A 21,973-nucleotide genomic window follows, 5' to 3' on the forward strand; every position below is an offset into this window, starting at 1 on the left:
ATTAATGAAGCTGCGAATGTCGCTGATTGTGACACAATTTTGCTGGTTTGTTTGATCTGGTGCTCGAATCGACCATGGTATACTTTTCTGTTGTTGAGAAGGTTGCCGATATTTTTTATTGCTTCTGTGATAAGCATGGAATGGTTGATAATCCCTTTTGGAGCGGGAGCATTGATTGTATAGAATGATGTGATTGACATTCTTCCTTGGGCTTAACTGAGAGACAAAGGTTTATGGTTGGGTAGATTGTCCTAGTTACTCCCTTAGAGATCTTTATGGTTGGGGAGTTTGTTATGAGGCATGAAGTGATCCCTTGGGTCATGGTGACTAAGAAGCCAATGAGCTTGGTCGGGGACATTGATTTTGAGTACTCTCCCTTGGGTCATTGTATTTGACTGAGAGATCATGTGATCGGGGAGATTGGCTGTTTTGACATCGAGATCAGGATTCCTCCCTTGGGTTGTGGACCGAGAGACTATATAGTCAGGGAGTTTGATATCGAGATAGGGATTCCTCCCTTGGTTCATGGACCGAGAGACCTTGTTTATGGTTGGGGAGATGGACCCTGTTTACTCTCTTAGGTCATTGGGTTTGACCGGGAGACCTTGTATGGTTGAAGAGTTTGATCTCGATTACTCCCTTGGGTCTTGCGTTTGACTGAGAGACCAGTGGGCTTGATCGGGAAGATTGATGTTGAGTTCTCTTCCTTGAGTCATTGTATTTGATTGAGAGACCAAGTGGACTTGGTTGGGAAGATTGATTTTGTGTCCTCTCTTGGGTCATTGTGCCTGACTAAGAAAACATTACATCTGATCTTTCCCTTGGATTATTGCTGAGAGACCAATGGATTGGTCAAGGAGATTGATCTTGAGAGAGAATGAAAAGTATCTCCCTAGCTAAATAGGGAGTGTTGAAAAATGGTAGTTGCCGTCGGTATTTTCATTAGCAAAATCAAAAGAGAAAATTTGAATTTATAGTTGTTGGTTTATTACCCCACAAGTGCTCAAGTCGACCCCTCTAAGATCAAGTCGGCTTGCCCAAGTGACACGTCTTTTTGCATGGACGAATAACTATAGATAGAGCCTATTCGCTCTCCTCCAAGACATACAATTCAAATGTCTTATCTATGGCAATACAACTCGCTGATTTGAGGCAAGGAGACAAGAAAACTCGCATACTAGGGCATTATTTTTCTGTGGATATATGTTGGTCTGAGGCATTATTTCTGTGGATATACGCTGGTCTGTGGCATTATTTCTCTGTGGATATATGTTGGTCTGTGGCATTATTTCTCTGTGGATATTTGGTGGCCTGTGGCATTATTTCTCTGTGGATATGCGCTGGTCTGTGGCATTATTTCTCTGTGGATATGTGCTGGTCTGTGACTATTTCTCTGTGGATATATGCTGGTCTGTGACATTATTTCTCTGTGGATATGCGCTAGTATGTGGCGTTATTTCTCTGTGTTATATGCGAAGCTCTAAGGCACATTTTCATGGAATATATGCGAGGCTCTGAGGCACACTCTTCTGGAATATATACAAAGCTCTGAGGCACACTATTCTGTGATATATGCCCAGTTCTGAGGCATACTATTCTGTGATATACGCGAAGGTTTGTGATTCGCCATCTCTGTGATATACCTAAAGGTCTGAGGCTCATCATCTCTGTGACAAGTGCGAAGGTCTGATGCTCTGTGATTTGAAGTTGACCTTGTAACAAACCTTCATGAAGGTTAATTTGTGACATTTTTGTTTTGGCACTTTGGAAGGATGTCTTGAGTCTTGACACTTGTGGGAGGTCACCTTGCTGGTTAGTTTCTGATTATGTCTTGATGTCTGTACTGAACTTTGATGTACAAATTGATGAATTGAACTCTCTCTCTCTCATAAGGAAAGATTACTCGGTTTTCCCCTTGTGGGTTTTGCCCTGGCCACTGGCCTAAATTGTGGTGTCTCTTGTCTTATTGTTTACTATGATCTCTACTGTTGCTCTATTGCTAATGGTTGAAAAATTTCATGTAGAACTGCTTGATGTTGGATGCTCTAAAGAAGACAAATTGTATCATTGGAAGTAGTTACCGTTTTGAAAAATTGTACTAGTCTTGGTTGCATTAGAAAATCAATAGTTGCCACATAAATTATGCTAAACAGAGTAAAGAGAAAGGTAGATTTATCATTGGCTAGGGTGGAATCTTTCACCACCGAAACAGACCAATCAGGAATATCAACAATCCATGATGCTCACAATGGATCTCCTCTCTCCTTTTTAGAGATTACCTTTGTGAGTTTTCCCACCTAATTTTTTTTGGGTGGCTAACCAGTTTCCCTCCATTTACCTGAAATTTGAATTTTATTGCAAGTTTCCCTCGATTTGCCCCACATTAACTTTTATTATCTAATGTTACCCATGTAACATTAAATATTGGTTTCTCTCTTTACAAATGACTATAGCCTACAGGGTTAGGCTACTATGCCCTCCCTTGGGCGATTTAATTTGAAGGAGACATTGCAATCCTCCCTTCCTAACATTGCTTGTCCCCAAGCAATTGCAAATTTGGGTGCTGAAAGATCTGTTCTCCTTCCCATGTGGCATCCACGTCAGGCAAATGCTTTCATCTGATAAAATATTCGTAGATCATTCTGCCCTCTGCTTCTGTTAAATGTCTTGCATCTTCATAATTATCCGCTGTTGCTAAACTATGAAGACTTTTCCTAGCAAATTTCAAAAGTATTTTAAATCCTTTAGTACTCTCCTTAGGTTTTTCTGCATTGCTCCCTCTTTGATCATGATGGGATCGAAAGGTATCTAAATTTCCACTTTCAGCTGTTGGTGTGATTGACTCTAGAAGTTTGAGCATATTCTGTAATAGTGGATTTGAGTTTGCAAAATCCAAAGTGGCTGCATTTAGACTATCAAAAATCGGTGCCCTTGGGATGGAGGCCCTTTGAAGTCCAGAACGTACTTCAGGGGCTAAAGGAGCGTTGTATGTAATAGACTTACTGAAAGATTGCTATTCAAAGGAAGTTAGGTGGGCAAATGGTGCATGATATGATTCATTGCTCTCATTGATTTGAAGCTGGATGACAATGGTTTCAAGGCATTTCCAATTCCTGCATCTTCTGATGCATCACGTTCTGCTGAATTAAGAGAGCCAAGGATAGTGGGAGGAACAGATGCACTTCCAGATACCTTGTCAGTTTCATGCTCTTTAGTTGATTTCACCAGGGCTCGAATCGACATTGCTTCATCATCCTTGAGATGGCAAGATTCTGACAATGAATCATATAGATTTTGAACAGTTACATCCCCAACATTCGTTGAAGCTGGAGCATGGATGGGAATTGACCGAAAACCAATCCCCAATTTCTTTCCTGATTCATTATCTGAAATAGTGTTTTCTGGCTCTTTGTTTCCAATTGAAACTTTTGGTCTAAGAGCTTTAAGATTATTTTGTTCACCAGATTCCAATATTATAACTTCATCATTATGTTTCTTTGAAGCACCATCTAATGTAATTCCCTTTGACTTAACACCAGTAGCCAGGTTATTTCCTTTCCTTCTATGAACACCTAGTATCTGAATGTAAGGATCCTTTGGATGACTTCTCCCTTGATTGATGTAACACAGTAACACCGTTCCTTGTTATAGGTAAATGATGTTTCTTAGTATCTGAGTTGTTTGAAGAACATGCTGTATAAGGTGTAGCACTTGAAGGTTGATCATCTTCATCATGCATTAATCGATCTAGCTCAGGCCAGACTTGCTCTTGCCAACATGCATTGATAGACCTGCCACCTCGATCATTAACTATATTTTTAGGCAGCCCATGGAGTCCAAATGCCTCCTTGAAGAACAATTCCACCACTTGTGCTGCCTTATAGTCTATTGAGATCGCAAAGAGATGTGCGGTCTTGGTCAACCTGTCAACTATCATGTGGATGCAATCCTTTCCCTATGCATTGGCTAGATCTGTGATGAAGTCCATCAATACGTTTTCCCATTTCTACTCCTGAATTGGAAAGGGTTTGTAGCAATCCTGTAGGAGTATGCTCGGGCTTTTTCTGCTGACAAGTCATGCACTCCTTTATGTGCTTCAATACATCATCTTTGAGGCCTTTCCAAGAAAACCTTTCTCTAATCTGCTTGTACATTTTGAAGAAACCTTGGTGTCCTGCTAGTGGTGTGTCATGTGCGGCCTTCAAGATCTCTTCCTTAAGTGTAGATTCAGATACCAAATATAAATTATCTTTATAGATAATGACCCCATCTTCTACTTTGTACCTGTGATTTCCATGAGTGGACATGTGGTTGGTTTCCTGGAAAGCGCATCAGCCTAAACGTTCATCTTGTGCTCAATATCAAAATCATAGGACTGATACTGTTGTCTACTATTTGATGACCTCTGACTCGATATTGTGCATAACATCACCTTTGAACATGACGCATGTACTTTAGAGTGGACATCTCACTTGTGTTGGTGTACAAGGCATCATTATAGGTTGCTAGTGAGAGCTAAGGCTCACATTGTATTGTAGGCCTCCTTTACCTCTTCTATAACTAGAGGAAGGAGAGGGTTTTTCTTTATGTTGCACAAGTTTCCGGTACGTGGATACTTCGGGTGCTTGGGAACAAGTATCTACTCGGGTACTTCGGGTACATGGGAACAAGTATCTGGAATGGCTAGAAGCTTTGCTCAAATTTACAGGAAACGTCAAGTTGGGAGCAACAATAATATAATATACTGAAATTTTATATATATTAAAAATACAAATAAAATAATTAATTTATTTCCATCCAAAACCTGCCAATTAAATTCCATCCTGCAGATTCAATCTTGCAATGGAATCGGTAAAAGACTGAACTTTGAAACAATTCCAAAAAAAATCAAAATATTAATCCATCAACAATTTGCCAATGAATTCCTTGCCAACAAAGAAGCATGCAGAACTCCCAAACCGAAAAAAGGCTATTATTATTTGATTATTATGTGATTTCATGCAACACTATATTATAGTCAACTTCGAAATTCAAGTTTGGAAATTTATAAAATGACACTAACAAACACACTACCCTTTCTCTTTCCGACCATCATTGTAATTTGTTGAATCTTATCATTAGAGCTTCAAGATAAACTTCAAGAAAGTAGAATTTGTTATGCTCTTGATCTGTAAGAAGATACCAAAATACCAAATATACGAAGAAACACAACCCAGAACACAGAACAAAATGAGAAACAACAACATGTATTTTATTATTCAGAGATCAAAGCAATGTTCACTTGCTTCTTCAAGGGGGCAATCTCTAATAGAGCAGGGCTCGATTACAAAATAAGACACGACGCTCCTCAATGGGGAGTCTCTATCTTTTATATAGGATTCATACATGCAATACCATGGGTCAATACCAGGGTTCTTTTAATACCATCTATCTAATACCATGGCCTGTTTGCAACTAACTGTGGTCCCTTTCTTTCAATGTGGGTCAACCACTTACAATTATTAATATGGGCGTTATTAACTCTCTAACTAACTATAACTATGACTCGACCCTATTACATAAATAAGGGGGTTAGGGTTGGACCCTAACATGCCCTCCCCCATAAAAACAACCTTGTCCTCAAGGTTGAAGCTGCGGAAATTGCTGAAGAATAGTCGCTGGTTCCTAGGTCGCATCTTCTGGAGAGGTGTCTTTCCACTTGACGAGGAATTCCTTGATTGTGCGACCGCGGAGATGTCGTTCTTGCGTGTCAAGGACCTGTTCAGGTTGGAGCCAGATTGAACCTTCTTCATCCAATTCAAGTAGACTGGTTTGAATTCTGCAATTGTTCCCCACCACTTTTTTGAGGCATGATACATGCAAGACGGGATGGATTTTTGCAGTGGGTGGCAAGGCTAGCTTGTAGGCTACTTCTCCAATGCGCTGAAGTATTTGATAAGGCCCGTAGAATTTTGGAGATAATTTCCTACATCCCTTGTCTTTGAGTGATGTTTGCTTCAATGATTGTAGCCTCAAGAATACCTGATTGTAGCCTCAAGAAAACCCGACCCCCTTCTTGAAATGTGCGCTCTGAACGATGTTGGTTTGCATGTTGCTTCATCCGATTCTGAGCTTGATGGAGATTATCTTTAAGACGGGCTAGCATGGTTGCACAGTTCTGTAGGAGTTGATCCACTGTTTGCACCTTAGAGCATCCAGGGATATAAGAAGTAGGTGAAGGGGGAGTTGACCATAAATTACTTCATATGGAGTCATCTTGGTGGCGACATGATAGTTAGTATTATACCACCATTCAGCTAAAGGTAACCACTGTACCCATTGATGTTGCTTTTCTGAAGTGAAGCACCTGAGGTAGGTCTCTAGACATTTGTTGACTGCTTCAGTTTGACCATCAATTTGGGGATGATAGGAAGTACTTAGTTGGAGTTGGGTGCCTTGTAGCTTGAAAAGTTCCTACCAAAAGTTACTGGTGAAGAGTGGGTCACGATCAGAGGCAATGGAAGTGGGCATGCCATGCAGTTTGAAGATCTGGTCCATGAAAGATTGAGCCACCAAAGTGGGGGTAAATGGGTGGGGTAGGGTGTAAAAATGAGCATACTTAGAAAGTCTAGCCACAACCACCATGATGACTGACTTGTTGCCTGACTTCGGAAGACCAACAATGAAATCCATAAAAACATTTGTTCAAATTGAGGCAGGGATGGGAAATGGTTGTGAAGTGCCTGGGGACTTGACTATTTCTCCTTTGTGGCGCTAACAAACATCACATTCAGCTACAAAAGTAAGAATGTCGGTTTTCATGCCTGTCCAAAAGAAGGAACGACGAGTGCGAGCATAAGTCTTTTGAAAGCCTGCATGGCCTACAGTGGGAGATGAGTGCAACTCTGCCAAAATGTGCGTTTTGAGGGTGGATGTCGGTGATATCACTACTCTATCGCTGTAGTGAAGAATCTCATCCTTCCAAGAGTAGCCCACTGTGGAATTAGGATTTGCTCGCAAGTTATTAATGAGTTGGGAGAGCGAAGGATGTGAAAACCATTCCTTGCGGGCTTCTTCAATCCAATCTGGAATGGGAAGAGAGATTGCTAGCAGGGTGCTGTCCTCCTCAAATTGGTGTGATAAAGCATCCGCTACGACATTTTCGTGCCCTTTCTTGTAAATTATCTCATAATCATATCCCAACATTTTGGCTAGCCATTTATTTTGCTGTGGTGAGGATAGCTGTTGCTCCAAAAAATATTTGAGGCTTTGATGGTCTGTGCAGATTTGGAAACGCCGCCCCAATAAGTATGGTCGCCAAGTATCCACTGCATGTAAGATGGCCATCATCTCCTTCTCATAGGTAGATTGTCCTAGATGTTTCCCACTTAGTTGTTGGCTGGTGAAGGCTAAGGGTCGACCTTCCTGTGTTAAGACAACCCCAATACCCGTACCTGACGCATCACATTCAATCACAAAAGATTTGGTGAAGTCGGGTAGTGCCAATACGAGAGTGGAACACATGGCCTGTTTGAGAGCCATAAACACCTGTTGTGCTTCATCAATCCAGAGGAATGAATTTTTCTTGAGAAGGTGAGTGGGGGGTCTAGCAATGCAACCATAATTGTGGACAGATTTGCGATAGAAGCCGGTGAGACCCAAGAATCCTCTCAAACTCTTCAACGTCTTTGGTTGGGGCCAATCTTGCATTGAATGGATCTTTTTGGGACCCACCTTGACACCTTCATGCCCCACAATGTTGCCCAAATACTCGACTTCTTCCATGCCAAAAGAGCACTTGGAAAATTTGACAAATAATTTATGCTTCCGGAGTAGTTGCAAGAGCAGGTCTACATGCTGAAGATGTTTTTCCCAGGTGAGGCTGTAGATGAGAATGTCATCAAAGAAAACGAGGACAAATTTTCTGAGATATGGTTTGAGCAGGTGATTCATGAGGCTTTGAAAAGTGGATGGGGCATTACAGAGACCAAATGGCATGACCAGGAATTCATAATGGCCTTCATGAGTTCGGAAAGCAGTCTTGGGAATGTCTACTTCTTTCATGCGTATTTGGTGATAGCCCGAGCGAAGATCTAGCTTAGTAAAGAATTGAGCACCATTTAGTTCATCCAACAAATCATCAACAACTGGGATAGGAAATTTATCTTTGACCGTAAGCTTGTTGAGGGCCTTGAAGTCTGGACACATGCGCCATTCCCCATCTTTCTTGAGCACCATGACCACAGGGGATGAATAAGGAATGATGCTAGGACGAATGACACCGGCTTCCAAGAGTTCCTTGATGATTTTTTCAATTTCATTCTTTTGGGCAAAAGGGTATCTATATGGGCGCACATTCGGTGGTTGTGCCCCTAGGACCAAAGTGATGCTATGATCATGTTCCCCTCTAGAGGGTGGAAGCTCGTGAGATTTTTTAAAGACCTGCGGGTGGCTGTTTAAGATCTGTTGCATCTCAGGATGAATATGAAGAGTAGTGGGCTCGATGGCTTGGATGGCATTAAATTGGGCGATAACTCCATGATGGTCATTTTTTGACAACTTTTCCATTCGATGCGAGCTGATGATAGGAGGAGTACCTGCCTGGAGTCCGCGGAGGGTATGCGTGTGGTCATTCTCCTTAAAGCTCATATATAACTCCTGGAAAACCATTGTGATTGGGCCTAGTGTGCGGAGCCATTCAACACCCAAGACAATGTCACAACCACCCATGTTGATAAACATGTGGGCCTTTAGGTGGTAATCTCCCATCTGAAGTTTTATATTTTCACAGCGGTCTTCACCTTTCATTGTACCCCCATCAGCAATCTGGACCTGGAAATTTGCTCTGACAAAATAATGAACAGCTTCTGCGACTCTCTGATAAAGTTATGCGTGCTGCCACTATCAATCAATACTACTACCGAGCGATGTTTAATAAAACCTCTGATTTTGAAAGTTTGGGGAGAGGAAATGCTTGCCAAAGCATGGAGCGAGATAATTGGTTCTTCTGGTGTAGCTGGGAGCTCATTGTCCTGCTGGTTGTCCTCATCTTCCTCCTCTGGTCCCTCAAAGGGTGGGGCTTCCTCAGATGAACTGTGATCAGTAGCATCAATTTGAAAGAATTTGGGTTCCTTGCATTTATGCCCCGAGGAGTATTTGTCATCACAGTAGTAACACAATCCTTGCTTTCTTCTTTCAGCCATTTCTGCGGGGGACACCTTTTGAACCTTAAGTGTTTGGGTAGTGCCCTGAGCTTGGGTGGGGCATCCCTTGGCTATGAAATTTGGACGAGGTGACTGGGCTGCTAAAGCACGTTCCACTTCGATAGCCTTTGTGCAAGCTTCCATCCATGTGGCTGGGTGGTGCATCCAGACGTGGGCTTGGATGGCTTCTTTGAGACCACTTATAAAACATTCCAAGTAGAATTCATCTCCCAGACCTGCTGTGTGGAAGGCCAATGTCTCAAAGGTTGTAATATAGCCATTTACTATGCCTGTGTGTGTGAGCTTAGTAAGATAACCCAAAAAATTAGATTCACAGTCAAAGCGGTCACAAATGGATTTTGCGAACACCTGCCAAGTAATTGTCCTTGGATAGCATTTCTGATGCCACTGCCACCATTGCCATCTTTCTTGGTCCAAGTAAAGGCCTCCCACACATAGTTTAGTTTCATCATCTACGATGTGATTCAGAGTGAAATATTGTTCCATTTGTGCTACCCATATTGCCGGATTAGAGCCATCAAATTTGTACATGTCCAGCTTGGGTGGTCGAGGGTGGGAATGTTGGTGATTTCCATGGAAGTGAAGATGATGGCTAGATTCTCCTTCAAGGTCTTCATTAAAACCATCTGCCTCCGATTGTAATGCCGACTTGCCCTTTGTGACTGTGTCTGTTAATGTCTTCATCTGATCCATTAACCAACCCAAATTTTTTTCAATGGCCTCGATCTTCTCATTGGCCATGGCTTGAGCTCTGGTTTCTACCATACACAGATCCAGGTCACTTGTCTTCACTTTGAAAAAATTTGGGACCACTCGAAAATTGAAGCTGACAAGTGAATGGTACCACCGCGCTCAACTCGTCGTCCTGATTCTTATGGGCTAAGTCTCTTATAAGCGTCCCGGGAGGGCCTCAATTTTTTGGTTTGTTTGTTTGTTTGTTATTTCTTATACTTCGAAAGGAGTTTTACTCCTCGCTTATCAATACTGCAGTGGCCAATTTCCAGAAAAGTGAATCCTGTGCAATGTCCTGCGAGAATCGCCAAGGGTATAGGAGCCACAAGCCTCCCTGCACAAATGGTCAGATTTGTCTGCGATACCCTCAATTGCTGAATGTGAGTTGGATTGCGGCGGCAACAGAACCCCAACTGCTAGATCTGAATGGTACTGTGGCGGTAGACGCTGAAATGGTGGATCTGATTGTTGCGGCGACGATAGAAACCCAACTGGTAGATCTGATTTGGCAAAGAAGATAATGGGCGATCTTCAGAGAGACGAGGGAACTATGGTCTCAAGGAGTGTGAGGTGCTACAGATCGCAATATACATAAGGGTCCAACAATAGTACTTGGCCTAATCTTTCAGGGCACTAACTAAGGAGGATCAACTGTGCCCTTAGCTGTACTGCCCGACTACCCTATCGTACGCGCGAGTAATCTCCCCGAGTGCTGTTCTCGGTGTACTGTAGCAGCAAGACGGCCAACAGTTTATGTACGACAATGTTTCAGGTGAGCCTAGGGGGCTTCCTATATACCCAGAGGGTACGTGGAAGACAGTCCATGCGTGGTTGTCTAATGCGCTAGTACTCGAAGGGTTACCCACAGGGATTACAAGGGAGTCGAACAAGCGTGACCTCCTCTTGTATTTCTTGCATGCATGCCTCCCTAAATCTGTAGGTTTATGCGCTCAACGATAGATTCCGTGGTTTAAAGACGCCGAAACATGTCTCTAGCCAATTTTTTTTTTTGTTGCTAAAAATGGAGATACCATCGACCTTGGAAAGCGCTCTGATACCACTTGTTGTGCTCTTGACCTGCGGGAAGATGCCAGAATACCAAATATACGAAGAAACACAACCCAGAACACAGAATAAAATGAGAAATAACATGTATTTTATTATTCATAGATGAAAGCAATGTTCACTTGCCTCTTCGAGGGGGCAACCTCCAATAGATTAGGGCTCGATTACAAAATAAGATACGATGCTCCTTAATGGGGAGTCTCTATCCTTTATATAGGATTCATACATGCAATACCATGGGTCAGTACCATGGTTCTCTTAATACCATCTATCTAATACCATGGCCCGTTTGCAACTAACTGTGGTCCCTTTCTTTAAATGCGGGTCAACCACCCACAATTATTAATAGGGGCTTTATTGACTCTTTAACTAACTATAACTATGACTCGACCCTAACTAAGGAGGATCAACTGTGCCCTTAGCTGTACTGCCCGACTACCCTATCGTACGCGCGAGTAATCTCCCCGAGTGTTGTTCTCGGTGTACTGTAGCAGCAAGACAGCCAACAGTTTATCTACGACGATGTTTCAGGTGAGCCTAGGGGCCTTCCTATATACCTAGAGGGTACGTGGAAGACAGTCCATGCGTGGTTGTCTAATGTGCTAGTACTCGAAGGGTTACCCGTAGGGATTACAAGGGAGTCCAACAAGCGTGACCTCCTCTTGTATTTCTTGCGTGCATGCCTCCCCAAATCTGCAGGTTTATGCGCTCAACGATAGATTCCGTGGTTTAAAGACGCCGAAACACGTCTCTAGCCAATTTTTTTTTTTTTTGCTAAAAATGGAGATACCATCGGCCTTGGAAAGCGCTCTGATACCATTTGTTGTGCTCTTGACCTGCGAGAAGATGCCAGAATACCAAATATACGAAGAAACACAACCCAGAACACAAAATAAAATGAGAAATAACATGTATTTTATTATTCAGAGATGAAAGCAATGTTCACTTGCCTCTTCGAGGGGGCAACCTCCAATAGATTAGGGCTCGATTACAAAATAAGACATGATGCTCCTTAATGGGGAGTCTCTATCCTTTATATAGGATTCATACATGCTATACCATGGGTCAATACCATGGTTCTCTTAATACCATCTATCTAATACCATGGCCCGTTTGCAACTAATGTGGTCCCTTTCTTTAAATGGGGGTCAACCACCCACAATTATTAATAGGGGCTTTATTGACTCTTTAACTAACTATAACTATGACTCGACCCTATTACGTAAATAAGGGGGTTAGGGTTGGACCCTAACAGGCTTATTTGCAATTGTTGAACTTCAAGATTTGCAATAGAAGTTGACAAGGAATCACTAGCAACTGTCTATATTTTATTATTTTCTTGAAACCTTTGCTACATCTCCATGTCTCTGTCGCTTTACACAACCCATGCTGTCCAGCCCCATGTATCACTTAGACAATAAGCAAATGGTACCTTCTCTGCTTAAAATAGGTACCCAAAAAGTGAAAATCGGCTCAAAATAGGTACTTGAAACGTCAAACTATGTTGTAGTGAAGCTCCCGAAAAGCTCCAAAGTACTCTTTGAAGCTCCCGACGATTTTGGAAAGTTTCCTAACAGCTCCCAAGCTCCTAGGAGCATGGGAGCGTGGGTTATGTGCTCTCCAATGCCTGGGAGCGGTACCCATGTTACTATGGAACTTTATCTATTCATCGTCGTTTGTATTTTTCTCTTTATATTTGTTTTCTTGGAGAACTTCATTAGGGTTCATGTGTTTATGAGGAAACCCTAGGAGAAGCTATGGAAGGGAAAGGGAACATCATGGTTTGGAGTTTTCTCGTGACTAGGGTTTACTGTTGTGTAGTAGATGTTGGAGATGATGATCAAATATATTTGTTCACTCACTTGTATTAACTCTTGTGATGAGATGTGACTAAGAGAAGAAAGTGCACTCTTCTCTTTCTTAAATCTCAAATTGTACTTGTATTCTCACTCTTGGGGTGTCATTGGAGAATCTTGGAGATCTAGGGTTGGGGTTTATCCCTTGCAGATTGGAGATTAAGATTTTGAGAGAAAGCACAGGTGGATTAGTGAAGAAGAGAAGAGGACACCTTGCCTTGGAGGTTGTGTTGAAGAAATTCTTGCACTTGGATCTTCTTGATTGAGCTAGAGTAAATCAGCTTTGAGGTAAGGCTATGTTATGTATTTTATTCTTTGCTTATATATGAAGTTTTTAGCTGTCTACATCTTGTGTCATTTTTAGATTTGAATTTCAGCTATATATGTTCTTTATCCTTCTCTATTTTCAACCATTTCTGTTTGGCTGATTGGACACAAGTAAAAAGGAAAACTGTTAAGTGATTTGAGATCTAAAGAACAATACAAGGGACCGAGTTTACTGCTGCAAAAGTGCATTTTCAGATCTGATTATTGGATGATAAGTTGCTCTAGAAGGGAATGGAACTTATCTCTTTATTTGGTATCATTTCTCCTTGAGTTGTTGGGAAGTTTGGGGCTATATGAAGTGAATCATTGTGATATTTCTGCTGCTGTTTTATACTTACAGCAGTCGTAAAGGCTGAAAATTCTGGGGCTAAGATCCGGGGAACCTTTTAGGAAGAAGGGGAAATTTCAGTTTTGCATTAATTTCCTGAGTGCATGAAATTTCCAGAGGTTGCATTGAGTAGCGCCAGAGTCTTGGCTGCAGTATGACATGCCTGAGTGTTGGTATATTCTGTGTCCAGCAATGGTTACGATCTCCACATGCACAATAATTTTAATGCTGAGATTCAATGGTAAGTTTAGAACCTCATCCAGGTAATATCCGGCAGAGCTGTCACAGGTCTGCTATTATAATGCCTTACATTTTGTCATTTACTGCATGGGTTTCCTTTCTCTGGCATAAAATTCTATTTATATTCTGTCAAACTCTATTATTGTGGTTCTGTATAGGAAAGTCACACATATAAAGGTTTCTCTCAGAAGTCTAGCTTTGCCCATTGATGAAAATGCGTTTTATTTTGGAATATAATGGTCTATTGAAACTGGTTTCTACAAATAATGACAACTCGATTTAAATCTATTCCTTTGTGTCCTTTGAAAATATATATGTATTATATGAATAAGACTAAATATGCAAAACTCTAAATAAATTTATTCTAATCTCTTTCCACGTGGATTGTAAAAAAATATGCCTTTTGTCAACAACCTTTGTTTAAGACTCCCTTGGATGTTTCAATTATTTCATTTTTCTGATTTCGTTTCGCCTAACCCTCAAATAAAATTTCCTTAATTATGTGATTAACAGAAATCTTTTACCTGTAAAAACTACCTGCTGTTTTGCAACTGATGAGGACAACTTCCTATAAGTTTAACTATTGGGGCCATATTGTAACAAATTCCACATGTTGCAGGCTCAGTGGGTGAATTTTTGTTTAGAGGCTCTAAATGATATTGAAAAATCATTCAGTGGAAAGTCAACAAGTGAAATTGTTTACAGACAAGCTGAACAGGTAAGGTCTACAGACTTGACAGCTTTTTAAAGTTCAAACAAAGAGGGAATGCAAGGGGTTCTAGGGTTTTCCAGTTATCATAATCTTCAGGATCTCAGTGTTTATAGTACTGAAAATGTCTACATTTAACCTCAGCTTTTACATGGAAAAAGCTTTGATTTGGCACTGACATTGCGAAAGGAACTTAAGTCATCAAAAATTCTGGGACTTCACCCAGAGTGCCTTGTAGATTCATGGATTGGTAAAGAAAGGTCAGTGGATTACCTATTGGTTCATATGATTGTGGTCCAGTGCTTTATATTTTGTCACTTTGTTTCAAGCTAGCTGGCATTTATGGTTTAATTTTAATTTACTGTGCCTGTTGTTACCTGTCAGGTGGGCATTTCTTGATTTGACTGCAGGTCCTTTTTCATGGGGTCCAACAGTTGGTGGTGAAGGTGTCCGCACAGGGATTAGCTTACCTAATGTAGAGAAGACCATTGGAGCCGTTGTAGGTAATTATATGACTTGCCTGGTTTTTTTGGAAGAAACCAAGGGTTCATGCTATGGCATGCCTGACTAATGAAAATCTTTTGGATGCACGTTATGTGTTTATTCTGATTTTTTTAAAGTGAATATAATCACTTTCTCTTCTCTGGATCTCTGTACAGTGGTTCTAATGTTTGAATTTTATATATATTTGATTTGTGGCAGCTTGCCGGTTGGTGCAGGTGGTGACATATGTTGTTTGCCCATCATTTATTGCTTTAATTTGTGTTTTAATTTGTAAGCTGTAGTTGTCAGAGCTGCCTGGTGGTATATTTTGGACACATTCAAATTTCTATTTAGCTGATTCTTGTTATTCCTCTGCAATAAAGAGAAGCACTAATTCTATAAAGGCTTATATCCACTATGAACTGTTAGTACTATAATATGAAAGAATGAAATAATAACAATGCTTTTTTAAATTTCATTGGGAACGTGAAAATGCTTGTGCATGAATAGAGTGAACATCAAGAACCCATAGAGCCAAAAACCTCCAAAACTGTAGAGTCTGACTTACTTTGGTCTGTGAGAAGCTTTTACAGTATGCACCTAGTTATTATTGGCTTTTTCAGTTTTGGTGAAACCCTTATGCTTTAGTCAAAATTTGGACCGTCAATATGAGAGTGTTTCTCTGTGTTCAAAGAACTTCATTATGAGGTTTCCCTCCACTTTTTCTCATTCCTATTGATTTTGGACCCACTAGGGAGTGATCCATACCTAATACAGTATTTTCATACATTTCCTCCATTTTATTCCTTGGCCCTTAGAAATGCCTTCGATTTGTTCTGTTGATGGACCAAAAATAGTTCTTGACGCTTTTGTTCTTCTTCCAGTGAGGGTCTTTTGAGTTCTCTTGATGGCTGATCTGCACTGGTTTTATTGCATGCTGGAATTTCCATGCACCCTAGGTCTGGTCTATGGCTTAGCAAAGCACGTAAACACACTAGAGATGCCCAACGTTAAACTTTTGCACAGTGGAATATAACAACAAACAGATCAATAACAGTACACAAGTTTTATGGCCCAAAAAGAAATTCCTTATTAGTCCAGACTCCATCAATAAGAAAACCATAGGGCTCCCGTACCAGGGGTCAGGGCCCTTTACAAACCCTGATACAATACTAATATACACAGTCAATCCTTCGACCAAATACAACTAGGGATGAGGCCAACTCCTTTAGGTCCTGACTTGTCATCTGCCCAACATACAAATACAATCAGCTGTCTACAAAACCCAACTAGCAGGATACTAAACTCACCTGGGCTTGCTCCTTTTGGCCGATGGTACACTGCAACTGACCAGCTGTCCTTTGCAGCCAACTGTTAACCTCCAGTACCCTTTTACCAGTCCTTTGGTATGCTGGTTCTGCCTGTTACCACCCTCTGCCAGCTCCTTTGGCTCACTCTTTTGGCCTTCCACAGGCCTCTGCTTGGACACACCCTACTTCAGCAACCTCTGTTCAGCTGCGCTACACCTTAGTTGCCCTCCTGTAGGCCTCGGCCTACTCACAGTAACCTTTGGCCCCGTCTGTCCAACCTGTGGTCACCTTCTGGCACAGTCCAGAGTCTAGAGCCTACAGCCAACGGTAATACACCATGACAGACCTTTGTGCAGTCTGATACAGACCTTAGCCACCCTTCTTAGCACTGGATCTGCCCTTGGGTAGCCATACTTGCCTCTGCCAGCTCCTTGTCTGCCGTTCTAGCACCCTCGACAACCTCGACCAGCTCTTCAACCAGCCTCGACCTCCCTTCTTTAGCCTCCAGCCAGCTTTCTTAAGGTCTCTGTCTTCTGTTCTAGGCCACGACCAGCCTCCCAGCTCTGTGGCCAGCCCTAATTATGGCTAAGACTGTTCTCAAATGACTGGCCAACCCTCTGCGAGGGCTCGACCCTCCTCTTAGCAGCTGCAACCCTTGTCTTGGTTGTTCAAAAAGCGCTTATGGCCCTCCTCCAAGGGATTTCGGCACTCCTCCATAGATCAGATCCCTAACTCAAATGCTCGGCTCCTTGCTGGAAGCTTGGCCTCCTTGGACTCTCTTGCTGACACAAATGAAGTTACATCTCCCTTGTGACTAGGCCTATCCTTTGGCCTATATTTATAGCTCTTGTCTAAGTGTCTTGGGGTTCTTCTTTGTCCTTCAAGAAACCCCACTTTACCACTCAATAACAAATTAGAATAGAATATTAATTTCCTTGGGTTCCAAGCCCATAACTTTGGGTCCAAAACCCCAACACTTGGGTATCTTGTCCACAAGCCTCCGTTTTGTGGGTTTTCTCCACTCAGAAATACCTTCCAAGCTACCCAAATTTCAGCATTGCAACTTCATTCAGGTCTTCTATTACACCTTTGTATGTTTCTTTGATTTGTTATTTTTCATGTTGTACTGATTTTCTTCACTTTTATTCTTTGTGATTGAAGAAGGTTAGAGCTGTATCTGTCTTTAAACCAATGTTTTAAAACCATGCCAGTCTAAATCGGACACGGCCTGGTCGACCTAGTTGGATCCCTGGTCGGGCTGGCTCGGTACAAAAACCGGTCCATTACCGAACCGGCTGAGCCGGACACCAACTCAGCTGAGTCCATCATAACCAGGCTGAGCTGGTTTGCGGTGGAAAAGGGCGGCAAAGTCGGACTTGAAAGCTAAATTTTTTTTGTTTAAAGTTTTCCTCAATGCATCTACCCTCTTCGAAGCCTATAAAAGTTACCCAACCCCCTCACATTTGCTCACAGCTCTATCGTTGCATTTGTGAGGAGTTTGTGAAAGGTTGGAGTTGGTCTTTTGTTAAAATTGGCAGCTAGGGCCAAACTCCATGTGACTCATCTTATTTATGGCCGCTGATATTTTTCTTGGATCCCTCTCATCAAGAGGTGTAGGATTGATCTAAAGATCATCCGATTCCAATAAGTATTCAGGGAGATATGAATTATGATCGAGGATATTGTTATCTCACGACAACCTAAAAATACTTCAGTGAAACTCAAGCATGTGCTACTTCATTCAATTTTCCCTTCTAGTTTAGTTCAGTGGATGGCGAGTTGACTCTACATGCTTTCTCAAGTGTATTGATTTCCATCATTGGGGAGTTTGCCCTCCTATTCTCCCTTGTGCGCATTGAGGAATTAGAGGGGGGAAGGGATACTAAATACAGGTGGAGGCTATGGTCTCAAATCAAATTGTCTTCATTAGCAGCTGCGTTACTCTCTCTCTCTCTCTCTTGTTTTCATGTTCTTTCTCCCTTCTTTCTTTTGGCTTTTACTCTATTGTGTTTGAATATCATTGTCACCTATATTGTCATCTTGGTGCTGCCAGCTTCTTGGCTTTTGTTGAATAAAACTCGGTTTTGATTTATTCTATCTCTCTGGGTTGTTCGATGCCTTAATTCTGCAAGTTAAATGTTTCTAAACCTTTTTCATTGGTTAAATTTGCCATTTAAGTGTACTTGGTATCTATTTTATCGTACATTTAAAATATGACGCTAGACGTTATTCGACTTTTTAAAATGTAAATATTTTTATAAACTTGTTTGGCTGCTAACTTGTTGGTCAAACAGCCATTGCATTTCTGTTTCTTCTATGTTATTTTGCAGATTTTTGGTGAAAACAGTACACACTAGACTAGGGACAGCCCCCTGTGGTTGGAAGCACCAGCCCTAATGGAGAGGGAGATTTGGAAGTGACATGAAGAGCATATTTTCCTAGATGTTTCACTACTACACTGCAGATTTTTGAAAGATATTCTTATGTACAAATAGTGTAGAAATTTGTGCTAACAGGACAATGATAACAGATTTATTTCATTTCATTCTCTTGTGATGGGGATATTTTGGTAGGAAAGGGTACCCTCTCCTCCTTTCCATGCCCATTTTAAATGCCTGCCAATTGTAGTAAAAGCTTAGATGGCCAATAATTAGAGAACTGTGTTATACCTTCAGCAGCCAACCTATTGAATTGTCCATCAAAAAGCAATCTACACTTGACAGATCGCTTGCAACATGGCTGGGCATCCTCCCTCTGGGTGCAGCCTAATACTGCCTAAGTTGTGGCTCAGCATGCCTGTGTGAAATAGATAACCTATCTGATGCGTCTCAAGATTTAGGCTGTGCTCAATAACCTTCTTGAAAATTTGTAATCTATATAGTATATGTTTTGAATATTAAACTAATATGTATATCAATCACTGGTCATTACATCTATATGTAGGTTTGTGTCTCTACATAATCACTTATATAAATATACTTTATGGACAATATCTTGTATTGTATGATTACCTTCCAATCTTTTATCAGGATACTGATTATTTGACAATATGGTTACCTGGCTTGTTATGTATAGTGGTATCAGAATGAGGTTTTATTGCTTCAGATCTTTTTTCTTGTTGTGCCAATACAATTCATCTTAACCAGTGGCAATTGAAGTTGGTATGTGGAAATTTCACCACTGAAATTCTATTGCAGCAACTGGAATTAATTCTTCTCACTGTTAATTAAGCATTTTATTGCTACAGCAACAATGAATCAGTCACAATGCAATCTTCACAAATGAAATACTGTGGAAGATAAACTGGAAACTAACAAAATTCTAACACACACACACAAAAAATTTGACACTTATTTTTGGACTAAAGTCCCCGGAAAAACCCAACTTGGGAAAACTGGTGCAACAATGGAGGGTTTTATATTATTAAGTAGCAATGAAATTCCGAGTACAATAAATATCACCAATCTAGCGGATCTATCTAAGAGAAATACTGGCAAAAATTCTCTGAGGGAAATTACCCTCCCTCCATGCAATCCTGATACTTGGTTGCCTATGAAATGCCAGCCATCCAATTTGGCCTGCGCCATAGTTTTAAAACTCCGACTCCGACTCCGACTCCGAAACGGTAATGACTCGGCCGGCTCGATTTCAATGACTCAGTCGTTGTAAAAAATACATTAAATATTTATTTTTTTTATAAAAAAACATAATTTTAAAGATTTTAAACATAATTTTAAAGATTTTCATTCATGTTTCCAAACACACAACATTATAATATAGATGGAAGACAACATATGATCAAAGTAGGCTCATGAACCAATCCATTATATCAAAATGGTACCCAATGGCAATACATAGTCAACTGTCATACATGATCAAAGACTCAAAACAAAAAACACATAACCAAGGAGGCTAGAAATGGCCTCTACAACAAAAGTAAATTGTGACCAGACTCTAGTACTAGTACTACAACTACTAGCTAGTAGCTACTGCCAGAAGAGCCAAGATCATGTCGATCAATCTCTGGATCATCATCAGAGTCAGATAGGGGGCCCCATGGCTCCTCCTCATCATCATCATCTCCAATTGCAACTGTAGAAGTGGTACCACTAGCAAGCTGTGCAACTGCAGTAGATGCAAGCTGAGATAGAGTAGATATGCGGCTGCGCTTCTGTCGTGGCTGAGCAGAAGCACCTACAACTGGAGTCCTCGCTGGCTGTGAGACTGAGGCTGGTGGATTGGGATTTGCATTCAACTGAACAACATGTTCAAGTTCAATTGATGTCTCAATATCTAAATCTAAATCAAGATCCTCATCAGGATCAAACTCTGTTGGACGACTCTCCACTACCCAATCTGATGTTGGATCAATGTCTTCCAATACAATGGGATCTGAATCAGGTCTTTTGTTCAGCAAATGGTTTCGTCTGAGCCGGAGGTTGTATTGGACATAAACTAGATCATTTAACCGTTTTTGATCCAAACGGTTTCTCTTCTTTGTGTTACTTGGGAGCAGGAGCGAAAACGAGAGCGGGAGTGACATTTTCAATGGTGCGCTTGATTAAATACGAGTTCCATACCCTAATACATGACAAAATTCAATGGAAACATTGTAATCCTCCAATCCTGAAGTCCTGAAAAACTGATAAGTCTGCTGGATTTTGAATGAAATCTAAAATTCTACTTTCTCCATATGAAATCCAATGAGGCCGAAACCACTCTCAAACATCTTGAGTCATTTCATGGTAATGTTAAAAATTTAAGTAAAAGGATGAAAATGAAGATTAAGGAGAATGTCACTTTTACTTTAAGAATTTAACATTACCATGAAATTTGAATAGCATATCAATAGTAGAGAGCATTTGAGTGTGTTAAATAGGGTTTGGGAGGGGGAAATGGACCCCAAATAACATTTAACTAATTCATAAAACACATTGGAGTTCAAACCAACCAACAAACACTTCAAAATGTCATTAAAAAAATGACAAATCGCTGTTTTGATGGGGTTACAGGCCACTGGTTATGACTCGGCCGAGTCAATACAGAAACGGCCGAGTTGGCCGAGTCAGCCATGACTCGGCCGAGTCATGGCTGACTCGGCCTACTGAACCGTTTCCTCCACCGAGTCACATTTTTGGGCAATGAAACAGATCAACTCGGCCGTTTCCGTTTCAAATTGGCCGAATTTTAAAACTATGGCCTGCGCAGGCTCTCCGTCACTCTGGGGCTGCCTGCCACATGTGTTGCTTGAATTGACTGCCAATCTAGCCGTCCTGCCTGCCCCTGGCTGGGAAAATGCTTCTCCAGCCCTTTGGAAACTCTTCCCGACCTTTGGAACTGAAAACGACTTCCCCTCTAGCAAAATTGAATTGCTCACTTGAGGCTTTGCGTTGCCTCTGCGAAGCCTCTTGGAGAAAATCTTGGCTTGCTCTTCCTGACTCTCCGGAACTGGAAAATCTTCCTCTGGGCTCATTGCCTTTGCCCCTATGGTTCCTTCTCTGGCTCGAACTCTTTCGACAATTGCTGCTGCTCTCTAGAAATCAAACTGCCCAAAGAAATCGATCTCTATGTGTGTGTTTTCCATCTACCCATCGACCTCCTCTTATAACCTTTTGTTGGACATCCAACAACCAAGATTAAAACTTAATCAAGGGCTAAGATTATTTCCCAGTCGATTTGTGTGAGCTTCTAGATAATTCACACATTTCACAATGTTAAAA

At 41.3% G+C, this 21,973-nt stretch overlaps 1 protein-coding gene across 1 annotated transcript in view; it reads left to right on the forward strand.

The window, feature by feature from the left end:
- The window catches only part of LOC149168400 (uncharacterized), a 362,722-nt gene that overhangs the window by 128,079 nt on the left and 212,670 nt on the right, over positions 1 to 21,973 (forward strand). Inside the window, exons 12-14 of the mRNA XM_089428261.1 lie at positions 14,371 to 14,469; positions 14,605 to 14,720; positions 14,845 to 14,963. Of these exons, the coding sequence (XP_089284387.1) occupies positions 14,371 to 14,469; positions 14,605 to 14,720; positions 14,845 to 14,963 (334 nt within the window). The remainder of the gene's footprint in view (positions 1 to 14,370; positions 14,470 to 14,604; positions 14,721 to 14,844; positions 14,964 to 21,973) is intronic.

The sequence above is a fragment of the Pinus tabuliformis genome, chromosome 4_2, assembly GCF_031772625.1.
Source record: "Pinus tabuliformis cultivar Carrire ecotype Pingquan chromosome 4_2, CPIR1, whole genome shotgun sequence".
In the NCBI taxonomy this organism is placed as follows: domain Eukaryota; kingdom Viridiplantae; phylum Streptophyta; class Pinopsida; order Pinales; family Pinaceae; genus Pinus; species Pinus tabuliformis.